The 17,527-nt window shown below is 33.8% G+C and overlaps 1 protein-coding gene across 3 annotated transcripts in view; it reads right to left on the reverse strand.

Moving 5' to 3' along the window:
• TBC1D32 (TBC1 domain family member 32) overlaps window positions 1–17,527 on the reverse strand; it is a 214,071-nt gene that overhangs the window by 48,301 nt on the left and 148,243 nt on the right. For all 3 annotated transcript variants that reach the window (XM_045798573.2, XM_045798571.2, XM_045798572.2), the window contains 2 exons: window positions 14,023–14,148; window positions 8,488–8,571 (listed from right to left, as the gene is read on the reverse strand). In XM_045798573.2, the coding sequence (XP_045654529.2) occupies window positions 8,488–8,571; window positions 14,023–14,148 (210 nt within the window). The remainder of the gene's footprint in view (window positions 1–8,487; window positions 8,572–14,022; window positions 14,149–17,527) is intronic.

The following is a 17,527-nucleotide window of genomic DNA, read 5'->3' on the forward strand; positions in this document are numbered from 1 at the left end:
CACAGCAAAACCATGATCCCCAAATGATTCAAAGACATGAGAAGGAAACTAATGCCCAATATTGCACATGAATATAAATAGAAAAAATATTTTTAAAATATTAGCCATCCAAATTCAGCAATATATTAAAAGGATGAAGTATCATGATTAGGATTTCATCTGAGAAATGCAAAGTTGGTTTAACATTCAAAAATCAATGTAAAGCTTTTCCCCTAAGAACAGAAACAAGCTAGCTGTATATTCCTGCTTATATACTCAATTAAGTTTTGACAAAATATAAAAGCAATTCAATTAGGTAAGAAAGCTTTTCAATCAATTGTTGTGGAACAACCAGAAATCAGCGAAAAACGATGTAAACCCTTACCTCATGTGATACCCAAAAATACCTCAAAATCGATTACAGACCTGCAGCTAAAAGGCAAAGTATGACGTACAGAAGACTATCTTTATGGCCTTGATGTAGGCAGATTTTTCTGAGCAAAACCCTGAAAGTACTGACCATAAAAGAAAAAAAAATGACAAACTAGACTTCATCAAAATTGATCTTCTATTCATCAAGAGACACTATTAAGAAAATGACTAGAAAAGCCACACAATGGAAGAAAATATATGCAGTATAAATTGGACAAGAGATTGTTTCCATAATCCTTATATAACCAGCACCTATAACTCAAACATATAAAGTCAAGAAACCCATATAGAAATGATGGGGGTGAGTGAGAAGCAAAACACTTGACATCTCAAAAGAGGTGTTCAACATCATTTGTCATCAGGAAAATGCAAATTAAAACCACATGGAGATACTACTGCACACCCACTAAACTGGCTAATATTTAAGACTGAAAATACCATGCTGGTAAGAATAAGGAGAAACTGGAACTGTCATAGATTGCTGGTAAGCATGTTGAATGGTACAACTATTTTGGAAAATGGTTTGGCAATTTTTCATAAAGTTAAACATACTTATACTCTCTGGTCTATGAATTCCACTTCTCTGTATTTATATAAAAGATTGATTTTTATAAACTATTACCAGAACAATTTTAACTTAGATTAGATAACACTTAGAATTCTAGTACATATAAAACTGGATTATTAAACGTAAGAAATATTTATCTTCATTAATATACAGATCTGTGTGCTTGTAATACTAATGTTCCTCTTTTGGAAAGTATAATACAGCTAAGTATCTTAACAGTAGGGAGGAGTGTGCAGTGGGCTAATGGTGCTAATAATGAGCCTTCCTGATGCCACTGCATTCTATAGATCAGAGTGGCTTCTAGGAGAAAATGCTGATCTCTGTATCAATGAAGAATGGAATAGTTAAGGATCAAGGTGAGAGAAGTTGCCCGAAAGAACTATGACACTCAATGTTATATGATTCAGGTTCTTAGTTCTTTCCCACAGAAGGAACGAGTCGTTCCACAGTGATCTACCTGTCTGTCTGAGGAGTCCTTTTAACTTTTCTGTGGTTGTACAAATAATTTCCCACATCCATTCCCTCTCTAAAAGTTTATGTTTCTGTATATTTAGAGTAGAAGCTTAATTCTGCACATTTCAACAGATGATGGTTCTCAATTACGGCTGTACATGAAAATTCTCTGAGTTTTTTAAAAGTAAAGATAAACAGACTCCACTCCAGACCACTGAATGAGATTGCTGAGGATGGATAGCCAGTCATTTGTATTTTTAAGACCTCTACAGCTTATTTCTTGTGCACTGAACTTGAGATTCACATTTAAAGGAATAAAAGTTTAGATATAGTTAAAATCAGACAATAATACTCCACCACAAGATTTCATTTTAAAGAATGTAGTAGTTAAATCTTCAAAAAGGCTTTTCAATGAGACTATACGGGGGTATTAAGCATACCAAAACAAACATCAAATTCCCACTCCAAAAAAAAATCCCAATATTAAATAGATATAGGTGACAGTAGTATGAATAAAACCCCTTTGAAAAAAATAAAGTTTTCCAAGCAAGAATGAAGAAGACAGGAAACAGTTTTCTATTTACTAATGATTTTATGAAAAGACACTTCAATTTTAAATTTGTGTTTGATATATGACAACTTGACAAACAGAAACAGATCTTGGACTACAAAAGTTGAGTGAAATAATCTTCTGTTATATACAATCTGGACTAAATACAACTTAGGAGGCAGGAACTAAAATCTTCAGAAATAAAACAAAATTGATAGGATAAAATAAATAAAATTCAGTGATAAAAATGGATGTCTTCAAGGGACTCTGGTGTATCACTGGTAACCAGTGACTTATTGAAATGTGCACATCTATGTGTGAGACACATAACAGGTGCTTAACAAACACTGAGTGAATGAGTAGATAAATGACTAAAGGAATGAACAAGAAATTGCACTTCATATCAAATGGAGCAAGTTGGAGATGGAAATAAATAGGGACTTAAAAATATTTTCTGTACACTGAAATTAAGTAACAAATGGACAATATAACTCCTATTCCCTGGAGTCACTATGAAAAGTATAATAAGTTGCTGATAGAAAGTCAACCAAACAATAATGCTTGTAGCTTCATACTTACCCTACTTAATGTCTAATTTAATCAAAGCATTAACTATTTGAAATAACCAATCCATGTAATTGTAAATATAATGGTCTGAGAACAAAATGAGTTGGAAAAATTGACTTAATATTGACTGAAATTGCTCACTCTGGTAATGCATCCTGTTCTATTTTTGGTTTGCAAAGCTAGCACATATAGCAGTAGAAGAAATGAAATCTATTCTGCCTGGCACTTGGCTAATGGTGTGGAAAAAAATTAATTTTCGGAAGAGTAAAGAATTTCTCCACTGGAATACATTTCCATGGTTAGAGAAGCAGTTACTGCTTGGCTGTTTACTGATTCTTCTGAAGCCCTGCTGTAACAGTTATAAGGTCAAAGAACTCTCACCACCCAAAGAAGTCAGTTGGTCAGTACACTCTCTCCTACCTCCTTCCTTTCTCAGAGTCAGTCTGCAAATTCTGTTGCTTCTCTTTTAACATAGGGTTGTAACTATCCATTTTATTCAATTCATACAGACATAAAATTTGATTTCTTGTGGCCAAGTTACTGTAAGAGTATCAGCCCCTAATTGGTATAGTCAGCATTATCCGGGAAAAAGGATTTCTTTCCACGTCTTTATGCTATTACCCTTTCCTGCAAGACTCCCCTTCTCCTATTTTTTCTTTTAGCCATACTAGCGCCACTTCCTCTTGCTCCATTATCACTTCTTCCTCTTGTCTTTCCTGATGGCACTAGTCAACACTGATCACTCTTTCCACTGAACACCTATGGCACTTAAAACAAAAACCCTCATTTGACAATAACCAATTCAAATACCATACTTAAAGGCACATTGCCTGAAATAAAGTAGCCAGCTTAAAAGTGTCAGTTTTATTTCTTTATTTTTTTCTTACTAATTGTTGCGATTTATTTAATTAATCATTTTAGTTGTATGCACTATTTCCCCCATTTGAGGATAGTGTAATTAATCCATATTATACACTTCCTTGCAATTATTAAGCATACTCACAACCATGCTCCATAAATGGAAGGTGGAAAAGAGCGTATTTGCTGAATATCCAAAGAAAGTATAGAGGTGTTTAACAATATATATTAAGTTTAAAAGTATTTTAATAGTCAAAAGGTGAAATAATGCAAAATTTTCTGATGTCTTGCCAACCTTTGATTAGCAACATAAAGAGCAAAGGTATAACATTAAAAATATTTCTTACCTTTAAAGGAGCACTTAATTTATCATTTAAAGAAGGAATTACATTATGAAAAAAAAAATTCCCAACTCATTCCAGGGAATTGAACCAACATAAAATTAACATCGGTTAAGATTTGGAAAGATACCTGTATAGATTTACAAACTGCAAATGTGCAAAACTTTGTTCATTCCTCTTTCTTTAAGGGGATAAACAGCTAAACTAATTTGATTTTTCCAGATCTGCAAATTTTATAATAGATTGGAATCCTGAGGGAGCTAACAACAGATGGATGGCTGTGTTATTCTAATTTCAGCTACCTTAGGGTTTAAGCAAGCTGTCATTTTTAAAAAGACAATCAATTTCTCATTTCAAGAAACATGAAAAAACATTGAATATATATATCCAGTATTTTCTTTTTTATATCAAAACATGGTTTTTATTTAAAGTAAACAGAGTTGGGGCGCCTGGGTGGCACAGCGGTTAAGCGTCTGCCTTCGGCTCAGGGCGTGATCCCAGTGTTATGGGATCGAGCCCCACATCAGGCTCCTCCGCTATGAGCCTGCTTCTTCATCTCCCACTCCCCCTGCTGTGTTCCTTCTCTCGCTGGCTGTCTCTATCTCTGTTGAATAAATAAATAAAATCTTTAAAAAAAAATAAAAAAATAAAGTAAACAGAGTGAAATTTTACAATATGAAATCATTGTTCCACCAGCCAAAAAAAATAAAATAAAATAAAATAAAATAAATGATGAAGGGTGAGGATATCTAAAGCCATCGGAAGAAAATGATATTAGCAACAAGCTTACCATATCATAACAACATATATTATACAATCAATAAACAGGAAGCCACTTTATTTTTGTCTGTACTCTAAAACTCCAGTGGATAGCCATTCAGTTGGAGCCTTTAAAGAATTTAAATTCACATTTGGGGTTTATCTGCCTAGATAATACATTCAAAAGAGCCAACATCTGAGATCTCCCTCATCATAATTTAGAAATTCAACAGAGGGCAGTGAATGTATACACACTGACCAATTAGTCTTGTTGAGTATTTGGACAATGTATACGATGTAATGTTAATTTTAGATTATCTACAGAAAATATGATCCAACAGAACAGTGTCCCAAGGAGAGCTGTAGAAATGGGAGATTATAGTGAAGACTCACTCTGGCCAGGAAATCTCCATAATTATTACTTCTTATTTCCTCTCATACTCATAGACTTGACCATTAATCCCTGTATCTTTTCACATACATTTTCAGGTTTATTCATAAAGTTATAATTTTCTTCACAAATGCTTTTCTTCAAAACTCTCTTCACAATTTCTGTTTTCTTTCCTCTGCACCTCAGTTTCCTGATTTTAAAAGTGATGATTATGCCTATTGCAAAGAGCAGTTACAGGGTTGAAGAATATAACACACATCACGTCCTTCCGCATGCTATTTAGATCACAAGAGGTGCTCAATAGGTATCAATTCCCTTCACCTACCTCAATCTCTGTTTAATGCTACCTTGTATTTTCCTCTCATTTCTTTGTTCTCATTTATGTTCTCTTTTATCCCTTTGCCAAATTTGCATTAAAGATTGCTGTATAAATAATTAAGTCTATGTTCGTACGTGTATTTGTAAATATCAATATATTCAGAATTGTTACACAAATGTATTTGTGTGAATACAGATGCTAATGTTACAGTATATATATTTAAGTCAATAAAGACACATCAAATACTGTATTAAAGATACAAAGGAGTTTGAGACCTAGTGTAATAATTTAAACTAGCCACATACAATATAATAAATACCAAAATGGTAGTTTAAAGTGAATGTAATAATCACAGAAGAGGAACATCTACTGAGGAGTAAGAGGGAAGGGGACATTTTAGCTGCAACTTTAGAGTTAAGTTTTACATTATCATATAGGAAGAGGAATGCTCATCTAGAAGGAAAAGTAGGAGCAAAGGTTCAGGGACATGAATGCACAGAAGGCCTTTGATCAGTGGTGGGTAATAGGGCCAGAAAAATAGGCTGGGCCAAACTGGAAGCATATATTTTTCTTTTTAAGGAAATATGACGTATAGTGTCTAATTTGAATAAATATATAAATGATTATTTCTTCAGCAAACAGAGAAGTCATGTTACCCTTATAAGGAAGAGGAGCAACATCCCTTGATTATCTATTTTCATGAGTCTCTGCTACTTCTCTGCTTTCTTCACCATTTCTTTACCAACCTTCATGTCCTGTAGATTCACCTTTGGCAGATTTTAGTTCTGCACCCTAGTTCATCCTTACAGAGTCACTAAAATAGTCTTCCTGAAGTACAGATAAGTCAAGTAAAGCTTTTGCTCAGAAATCTTAAAGGGTTTAAATCCATTGCCTGTTAAAATTAAGACAAACTGATTGACACAGTTTATAAAGCCCTCCTCCTTCATTCTTTTAGCCATTCTTTTGTCAAATATTTTTTAACACTGTCATTCTAGTTGCAAAGGATGTGACAGATAAGACATGAAAACTACCCTACAGGAGTTTACTGTCACATGAAGAATTAGACATTAAGTTGGAATATGAGAAAGGCATGACAGAGATGCATATTGGCTTTATATACTAAGCTGATGATTGAGCAATATATATTTCTGGCCCACATCTTTCCCCAAAATTCAAGATTCAAATATCCAATATATTAAAAATATGTCTGTTTAAATGGATAACAAGTATTTAAAACGTAACATAAAAGCAAGCTCTTCACCTCCTCTCTCAAACCTATTTCTCCTTCATTCTTCTCCATCTCTGTGTATGACAATCTAATCCTTCCGGTGGCTTCGATCAATAACTTGAAGTCTTCCTTGATTCCTTCCTTTCTCTCACATTCCATTGTCAATCTGTTACTCAATTCTGTTGGCTCTATCATCAAGATATACCCAGAATCCAAATACTTCTCACCATCTCTCACTGACATCCTCATCCAAACCATTACCATTTTTCATCTGGATCTTCTTAATAGCTTCCTACTTCACCTCCCTGCCTTAGCCCTCTGTCCTCCCTCTAGTCTTTGCTCAACATAGCTGCCACAGCAATCTTTTGTAAAAACATAAATCAGAGCCTATGTTCCTATGTTCAAGACCCTGCAGTGACTTTCAAAAACCTTGTATCATCGTCTTTTCTCTCTGACTTCAATACCAACAATACCAACAATGCTTCTCCCATACTCCTGTTCAGCCATACTCATCTCTTTCCTGCTCACTAGCTAGAATTCTCCTTCCCTGAAAATATCTACATATCTTGCTCCCAACTTTGCTAGTCTGAACATGATTTAATAATGTAACCTCCCTCCCAGGCTAGCACTCTCTAGCCCTCTTCCCCGCTGTGTATTTCTCATTTGGCACCATAGTCATATTACTTGATCTACTAAAGCATTTATTTATTGTCTGTCTTCCCACCGGGAGGCAAGATTTTTTCTCTCTTTTGTTTACTGCTGTATCTAAATGCTTATAAAAATTCCATTAAATAGTAGAAAACAATATGCATTTAATAAATGAATGTGTCTTTGGGTGGGGGAAGGGAAAAGCTGGCAGTGCTGCTAATAGTTTAGTGTTCCTGAAAAATAAATAGAAGGCATGGAAAGACATGATGCCAGAGAGGAAGAAAAGGGAAGGAAAATGTAAGGCTTTGGGTATCATGGAAAGAAGATTAGACTTTATGCAACGGTCAATGTTGATCTTCCAAGGGGTAGAGGAATGAGTAGTTCAGATTTGCACTTCAAAGGTCACTCTGAGAGCAGAATAAAGAATACCTCTGAAAAGAAATCAGATTCTAATCAGCGACACCAGGAAAAGAGGCTGTTGTAAAACTCCAGACAAGAAGTAATGGTGGCCTGAACAAAGAAGAGATCAATTAAGTATATAAACTTGAGATCTATTAAGAATATAGAATCAGGGGCGCCTGGGTGGTACAGCGGTTAAGCGTCTGCCTTCGGCTCAGGGCGTGATCCCGGCGTTCTGGGATCGAGCCCCACATCAGGCTCTTCCGCTATGAGCCTGCTTCTTCCTCTCCCACTCCCCCTGCTTGTGTTCCCTCTCTCGCTGGCTGTCTCTACCTCTGTCGAATAAATAAATAAAATCTTAAAAAAAAAAAAAAAAGAATATAGAATCAACATAGTTTGGTAATTGAGAAGAAAATATGGACTTAGATCATTATTCAGTTTCTGGTTTAGATGAACAGTAGATGACTGTATTGCCCACCAAAACAGACAATGTAGAAAAGGGGTACACGTTAATAAGTTACGATGAGGTGAGGGCCCTGCTGGACATTCTGAGTTTGAGGGTTTCTGTAGCACATCCAGGTGATGTTTACCTATTAAGCAGCTGGGAATACCGCAATGAAACTTATAGTAGGTCTCTGAATAGAAGATGTGAAATTCAAAGTTATATGAGGTAGGTAAAACAGTACAAACAAATGAGATCATAAAGGATAGTGGATAGAATCAAAAGAGAGGAAGACACTGCCTTAATGAAAAACAACTTTTGACAGGTAAACAGGAAAAAAAGAACTCAAAAAGGAGTTAGAAAGTTACAAGAAAACCGAGACATTTGCGCAGAAGAGATTGAAAGAGATCTACACTGCATATAGCACCAAGTGAGAGATTTTTAAGATGAGAAACCTTGTGCATATTTTTAATCTAATTAGACAGCTCTATTGAATATTATCTATTTTTTAGATAATTAAGTTCTTTTCAAAATTCAAAATGCTTAAACATACTTGTATGTTCCACTGAGGGGAAGTAGCATTCAGATGGGCTTTCAGAGAGATGAAGCACAAATTTTTCAAGCAATTCTAGTAAAGCTGTAATAAACAAGAGAATAATTAAGATATTAAAGGTCAAGAATAATACGTGATAATTCATCTCTAAAGTCACAGACTAGCAGATAAAAGTCATCTGAACTTCTTCACAGTTACACTCTTAAGGGGGTTCAATTCAAAACACATACCACTTTAATATTCATAACAATGTTTCTGATGTAAATTAAATTTTAATTGCTTCACTGAGAACCTATTCAATGTAAAACTGGAAAAGAATCATCTGTTATCTTTAGACTCTAAGGATTATTTCAGAATTTGTTAAATGATTTCCATACAGAAAGAAAATCATCACTAATTAGGCTATAATATCTTTTATCATAATTATTCACACATACAGAAAAAAAATTATCTGAACTCCAAGACCACAATCAAGGCATAATTCCCTTCCCTTTCAAGACCAGGATATATTATGTGTTTTATACACATTGCAACTTTATATGTGTTCAAGGCAACTGGATCAAAAGTAAGCTTGCCAGCAGTTGGGTGGAGGGAAAGATGCATAGGCAGAACACAGGATTTTTAGGGCAATGATACTCTTCTCTGTGACACAACAATGGTGGATAAATTTCCCTATTATACATTTGTTAAAATTCACAGAATGTGCAAACAACAAGAGTGAACCCTAATGTAAACTATGGACTTTGGATGATAATGATGTGTCAGTGTAGGTTCACTGACTGTAACAAGTGTTATCACTCTGATGTGAGATGTTTATAGCTAGGAAGGTTGTGCATGTGTAAGGCAAAGGAGGTATATGGGCACTCTGTACTTTCTGCTCAATTTTGCTGTAAATCTAAAACTGCTGTAAAAAATAAAGTCCATTAATTAAAATAAAGTCAGAAAAGATGCTTATCAGTGAAACAATAAAGAACTGTGTCCAAAAAGTAAATAAATAAATAAAAATAAGCTTTTCTCTATCTGGTTTAGAAAGGACAAATGACTCTTTCTTGGACTGGACTGATAATGCCATACAGATGATGCCACTGTGTTTGCTATTTATTAGTCTCAAAATGTATATAATCGGTTGAATTATACTTAATATAGTACCAAGAATTGTTTTTTTTGGAAAGAAATATATCTATAAAGTAAATGATATGCATATACAGAATATATATATATAGCAAACTTAAGTTACCTTTTAAAACATTCAGGATATCGACTCTGACCTGTATTAACTAAATGGACCCTCTTTTTCATAACCCGGTGCATTTTAAGCACATAAGTCATAAAAGAAATTAGTGTTCAACATGTGAAAAATGTAAAATCAAACAGGAACAACATGTGCTTTCCAACAATTGTAGTTCTGACAAGTTACATATCACAGTATTTTAATGGCTTAAGGTAAAAAAAATTAATAATTGAACTCTATTCATATTCTGATTTCAAATTAAAGTAAGTATTAAAAAGTATGAGAATATAGTAGTTGAGGGTCAGAAAGGGCACCAGTATTGTCAATTATTTAAACTTACAGTTGTTTAATGGTTCTATCTTTACATAGGGATAAATTCTCTCACTTACAGAAAAATCTTTCAAAGTTTTTATCTATGAATCTATACATAAATAGCCCTTAGGTGAGAGCTTTCAACTTCTGTGTGTTTGTTTATAAGTTATTTAATATAGAGGGGAGAAAATGAAACAAGATGAAACCAGGCAGGGAGACAAAACATAAGAGACTCTTAACCTTAGGAAACAAACTGAGGGTTGCCGGAGGGATGGGGTAACTGGGTGATGGACACTGGGGAGGTTATGTGTTGTAATGAACACTGGGTATTATATAAAAGACTGGAGAATCACAGAGCTGTATTCTTGAAACAAATAATACATTATATGTTAATTAATTGAATTTAAGTTAAAAAAATATAGTCTCTTGAGATTATAATTTTTTAAGAATATCTTATGAATTTTAGAAAATCATTCTGAATTAAATAAGAATAAAATGTGAGATACACATTAGTAACAGAGGTTATATAAAAAGTTAATTTTAAGTGGAAATAACCATTTAAAATTATAATTATTCTCATTTTAGCACAACCATATGTTTGCTACATGCTATGCATTGAAGTAAAGTGCCCGAGTTAATGGGAAAGGTCATCATACTGCTAAGCAATTCTTTGAATCCTATGCCCAGAATCAGGTTTAGCCATCAGATACCTAAACACACTTCAGTGAATTGAGAAAATTCTTTATCACATCTGTGGAGCTAAACACAATATGATCTGAAACTTAAGACTAATTGCAGACTTTGCAAAGCACCCTATTTTCTGGCAAGTGCTGATCTTGAAATGCAAAATTATGCTATTAGATCCATACGTTGGAGGCTTTTAGATAAACTGCTTCTACACTTCCTATGCAAAAATTACATCACCAAACTACCTGGAGAAGGTTATGGATTTATACTGATTCCAATATATACATTTTGCCCAGCAACCCTTATGAATAAATAGCACTATGGACTTCCAAATATTTTGAAGGACAGGCTATAATCATGGAATAATACTAAAAACTGATCTATATATAGTAGTTAAACCCATGGCTAAAATCTCATTGGCACATCTAACTAACCAAACATAAGTGTAGCTGAACTTGCGTAATTACTAGAGTGGCTATTTATCTCAGCATGACTAACCACTTCACTTGTCAGTTCACTAAAAATTCCATCATCTGTAACTCAAGGAAATTAGTTCATATCATGAAACATTTAACTTTAAACACAAATTAACTCTAGAATATTACTATCCAGAAAGTAAACTGTAAAATATTCTTTTCATCTTAAGTGCATCTTTTTATTTCAAATGATAGAGCTGGAATTTCTAGAAAGGATTTTTGATTATAAGCTGCCTCCTTTTAAACGTATTTTTCCATAGGGCTGGACTATGACACAGACTATAAAAACAGAATGTATAAGATATGTATATGCGTGTGTGTGTGTGTGTTTATGTGTGTACATACACACTATGAAAGGGACATGGGTTTATCTAATGAGGAAAAACTGAGGACAGATTGTTCAGGGATACTTGGGTATTGACTGCTTTCTCCCTTGGCACTGCTATCACAACAAAGCTGGTTCCAAAATTAAGGCAGCTCAGTATTTTTAAGCCTGCAAAATTTCTCCTGGATTTATTCTTTTTAAATTCTTTTTTATCTTTTAGCACTGCTAGTGTAACATCAGATCATAAGATAATTACACTCGAGATCCAATTTTTTCCCAATCAACCATTGAACACTTGCTCATTCAAGAGCTAAATCATGGCTCCCATCTCCCTACCCCATGAAGTTAACACTATACTCATGGGTTTCAGGCACTTTACAATCTTACTGCATCCAACTATATCCACTTTTCATACAAATTATTATAAGCACATTCAGACTATTTTTCTCAATGTTCTCAAGTAGTTTATATTTACTTTCCTCTATATTTTTTAAGAAACCATATTTTGTATTAATTGTAGAATCTCAGGAAGTTGTGAGGATAGTACAGAGGTAGAGAACTTCCTTTATTCCTTCATTTAGGACAGGTCTGCTATTGACAAATTCTTCACCTGAGAATATCTTGATTTTCTATTCCTGAAGACTATTTTCAATGCATAGAGAATTCAGGTTAACAGTTCTTTCTTTCAGCAACTGAAATGTCATGCCACTTCCTCTGTTCTCCATCTTTTCTGGTGAGAAGTCCACGGTCAATGGTATTGATTTTCCACTGTAGGTATGTTCCTCCATCTCTGCTTTCAAGATTTTTTTTTGTCTTTAGTTTTTAGAAGTTTTGCACCTATATGGCATCTTGGTGTGGATTTCTTTGAATTTACCCTATTTGTAGTTCTTCAAACCATAGATTTAGGTTTCTTGATAAATTTGGAAAGTTTTTAGCTATGTTTGCTCAAACACATTACAGTCACAACCTCTTCCCAGGTCTCCAACGACACACGTTAGACCTTTTGTTATGGTTCCACAGGTCTAAGGGGTTCTGTTAATTTTTTTTGTTTTTCAGTCTATTTTCTCTCTGTTGATGCCTTCAAGCCACCAATTCTTCCTTCTGTCCATTTTACTGTTGAACCAATCCATTTAGCATTTTATTTTGGTTATAGTATTTTCAGCTCTAAAATTTCCTTTTGGGTTTTATTTCTTTGCTGATACCTTCTAATTTTAAATTTGTTGCATGTGTGAGACAAACACATGTGTGGAGCTCGGGAAGGAGGAGGTTTGGCCCTGTTACCAATGAGTGATAGTGAAAATCCTTAACTCTGTCTCCTCTAATACAATCCTAGCAAGGAGTGGCAAGGGTACCCCACTACTGCCAGGTAAGGATGGAAGTCCAGGCTGTGCCCAAGTCTTGTTAGCAGGATTTTCTGTGGTGTTTGGCTGGATTAAAGTGGTCACTTTCTTTACATCAAAAACCAGGGATGTACTGTATGGTGACTAACATAATAAAAAATATTATTATAATAAAAATAAATAATTAAAGTGGTCACTTTCTATAAAAGTGTGTCTTGATAGGCTAACCCTTTCCTGGTCCTTTTCGCTACAGAGAGTAGGCATTTATTTGACCCCACCTTTTTATCCAGGATCTGATGGCACTCTTAATCACTCATTCTAGGATATATGAGGCAAAAAGAAAATCTATGGAATTCATCTCTAAGTTGCCCATAGATTATATCACTGTTCTCAGAAAATATAATTTCTCTAACAACAAAATATAAACATATTTGTTTCCCACTTTTCATTTTATAACAAATGATATAAATATGAAAACCATAAGGCATGGCTAATAAAGTAGACAATTTTAAATTATAGCTTTCAAAAAATCTACCTTATATTTCCATTAGAACCTTTTCTTAGACCTTTATTCAAAATAATACTAATTTAAAAATGATGATTTTTAGAAAACAAATGCACATGTAAATATTTGACTATAAAATAACTTATTTGCTAGTTTAGAAAACATAGCTATTCCCTCAAAATAAAATTTCAATTTCCTTAAGAGTGACTAAGTTTACTTGGCTAGATGTGGCAGAGTTTCAAAATATGTGTCAATAAAAAAGTCAATAAAGTTTCCGAAAATATAGCAATATGGCATATTCTACTGCTGAAACCAAGCAAATAGCTGGGTGAAGACCAAGACCTCTCAGTTGAAAAAAAGTTTAGTAGTTTCTCAGATTTTAATATTTTTTGGCAGTTTTTGTGCTGCCTACAATTTTACTGTCATTAGTGGGTGAGGGTCTGTGGGCCTCTTCCTCCACCTTCTCTCTGGTTCCCAGCTTCCCTGCATCTCAGATCGCAATTTTTGTTTTCCAGGATCATAAGTTTCTCAGAAGTCACTGACTTCTGGAATCAGTATTATGTATTCTAGACATGTCAACACTGATCTTTAGGAAACACAGCTTTCATTAATATGATTTTCATATCAAAAACACCACAAAAATTAAATAGCATACTTACCACTTCCACTGATTATATCAGGTTTGGCCTTCATCATTTTGCAAAATTGTCTTCGACAGTTTTCTATCCACTCGGTTTGTTTATCAGACATTTTGAAGCGTAATAAAAGTTTGCCAAGATCATTGTCTAATAAGAAACACGGCATGTTATATTATTATAATGAGATGCTAGAAATACCAAAAAATAAGTATTAATGTTAAATATGTAAACAGTTACAAATTCCAGAAATAGTGTATGGCTTTCAAAAGAAAACAGACATTTTTCTGTAATTACATCTTATACCATCAATGATACTTAATAAAAACCTATAAAATGAATTTATTAAAAGCCCACAAAATGGAATGATTTATAACCATAATTCTTGAATGTTCTCTTTCTTATATCAAAGTGATTTATTACTGAGTATTTGAAACAGCAGACATCAAATAACAAATGCGACAGATGTTAAGATTTCACTACATAGATTGTCATGAACATTATACTCTCTCCTCATGTACATTCAGACACAATTTTATTCAATTCTTTAAAAGCAAAAAGAAAACATAAACATAGAAAATTTCTAGTCAATTATTTATTTCCACTTCTTGCAAAAAATTATACCACAGATGAGTGGTGCTGAAAGAGTATCCATGGCTAAAATATAACTTCTTTCTAAGCAATTTCATGAATACATGGCAACTTCCATCTAATTTTATTTTTCTATTTTAACTTTAATTTTATTCCCATGAGATTTTTCCATCTTCCATTTTAATATCATTCTCCTGAGAGTTTGTATTAGAAAACATCTACAAATAATATGTTAAAAAGGATGTAGGTGTCCTTAAAAAAAGGATATACAAGTACTTATCCAAACAAACATATATACTATCTTCCTACACACATATAAAGATTCAAAGGGGAGAAAAAAAGAAGCAATAGTGTTCTCTTATGTTCTAGAAGATCATGGGGGAATAGGTAGTCATATAAACTCATACCTTTTAACACTTTCCTTGAAAGAGATTTTGGGATCAAAAAGGAACAAGAGCCTTTTCAAAATAAAGGGTCAAAGGCCTGACTGTCCCTGCCCAAAGATGTGTCTGGGAAGACTAACACTACAAAATATATCTGCCGAAACTCTCTTTTGGCTGATAAATCCCACCAGGAAGATAACAGTGGTCAATCTAATACTAGAGAGAGTTTCAACCAACTCTTACCTTCTTAAAAAAAATGAATAAAAATATAATAAAGTAAATCCTTATTCTTACAGATTTAAAAGATTAAAAGATTAATCTTCCTACCATACCAAACTATTTTCATTTTTCCACCCACTCTTTGTAAAAATACGTTCAATATGTATGGAGTTCCTCCTACTTGGCTACAACAATCAAGACACTTGCCCTATGAAACGCACATGTCGTAAAGCATATGCTTATATATATATATATATATATATATATATATATATATATATATATATATATATACACATGATAATAGTGCAATTAAGACACACTTATCACTCCTATGATCTAAATGAGTTTGATTTAACCCTAAAAAGAGCAGGTAAATGTATCACACAGTCCTCATGGTTATGATGTCTAAAAAAGTATGTTTAAATATATAAATCATAATTTATGTCCCTATTTGACATGTAGGTCACCAAAAAAAAAAAGCCTTCTCATATCAGAGCTACATATTCTTTCATACAAACACATGAGTATACAAATAAATATACCAAACATATGTACACTCACACAAATATACGTATGAACTGGAACAAATTGTGTTGTTCAAAGAATGTATAATTCAGATATTTAGTTCTAATCTATTCTCTTTGAACATTAAGACCAAAATGATCCTATAACATTTCATTAATAGCCTCAATCAGAAGCAATAACTACAGAAAAATTAAAGTTATTAAGCCAAAGGAGAAAATGATTCTTTTTAATAAAAACTCTCAAAACCTTTAACCTAAACTCAAGAAATGCCAAAGTTGATAATTTTGTTTAAAATTATGTTACTAATAACAAAGTTATAATGTTAAATGTATCTTAATATGAATTAGGTAAAAGACTTAATTCAACAGCATTAAAATAAATGTTATAGTTACCATTTAGAATATCTACATTACTTATTTCCCAAGAACAAACTACCTAAAGCCTAGTAAGAATCCCTAGTGGCATATGATTGCAACGACAAATGCAGTTTTTCATCTGTTTCCTCCTCTATATCATCTTTTCTATCCATGTGTAACGTGTCTTTTATAACTACTACTATCTCCTTCAAGTAGATGCCCATGTAGCTCTTTCGTAAATTACCTGCTATTGAAAAATCCTGTATTATCCGTTCCCTCTTCTCTCCTGCCCTACACCCTCCTCTTGCCCTCCTATCCTTTCATATTTGCTATTGTTGTGCTATTTCATCATCTCATTCTAAGAACAAGAGCACAACGCACCACAACTGTAAAAAGTACTGAGGCAGCAGATGTGATATGCATGTGAATCTACCAGTTGGTGGAAGGGCTAAAGGGTCCAGTTTACCTGGAAATTGGAATTCAGGCTGAGCTAGAGATAGAGTGACTACAAAGACTCCTAGAGACAACTTGGTAGCCTTTATTTATATCTGGTTACATTTCCCCAATGAGAGTGTGAGCTTTTCAATTTGCATTCCTCACACTTAAAAATATTTAGTGATTTGATATAATGTTAACTAAAAAATATGTATATCTGTGATATTTAGGTTTGACGGGAACAATGATTCCTTTATTCCCCCCTCCAAATCTGGGACTAACAGAGTAGTAGATAGGAGAAGATAAATGGAGTCCAAGAAATCTGTGCTGAAACAGCTAAAGTAGACACCATTACTTGGATGTACTGCTCCATGGACTTCCAAACGTCTTTCCTGAATTGAACACCTATCCAGTCATAGACAGTGATAGAGAACCAAAGGCCTCTGCTAACTAAAAGGTACTAATAAAACCTAAAGATAGGCTAACTTGAAAGTACAGCCTACACAAGTAGGCTAATTCAAGATTTTCCAACCTTCTCCTAAGTTCCCCTACCAAACATTCTTTCCATTTTTGTGCAGAATAAGTGGGCAAGTTCAGAGAGAGGCCAATGATGTTAGACCAGCAAAGGCCCTTGGACACAGAGAATGAGGCAAGAGGAAAAGGAATCACAGGAATGGTACTATAGGAATACAATAACTCCAAATCAGTAACTGTGTGAGTAGAGCAAATACGAATCTGATGTTTTCCCAAAATTTCTATGTTTATAATAACACAAAAGAATTAAAACCCAGAGTTGTGCTTCTGGCCATGATGGAGATACTAGGAATAGACTTGCTGTCCTGCTGTAAACAACCTGAAAACCGAATAAAATATTACAAACAACTGTTGCCAAACATTGGACAACAGCCAGTACAGGACTGTTTTGCCTGAGAAAAGGGAAACTAATGTGGTGAGCTTCACAATTGGCCTTTTTTCTTGAAGGCAATTTAGAGATCACTATGCAGGAAGGGGGATGCT

The sequence above is a fragment of the Ursus americanus genome, chromosome 11, assembly GCF_024610735.1.
Source record: "Ursus americanus isolate L20-20 chromosome 11, mUrsAme1.1.p, whole genome shotgun sequence".
NCBI classification, from domain to species: domain Eukaryota; kingdom Metazoa; phylum Chordata; class Mammalia; order Carnivora; family Ursidae; genus Ursus; species Ursus americanus.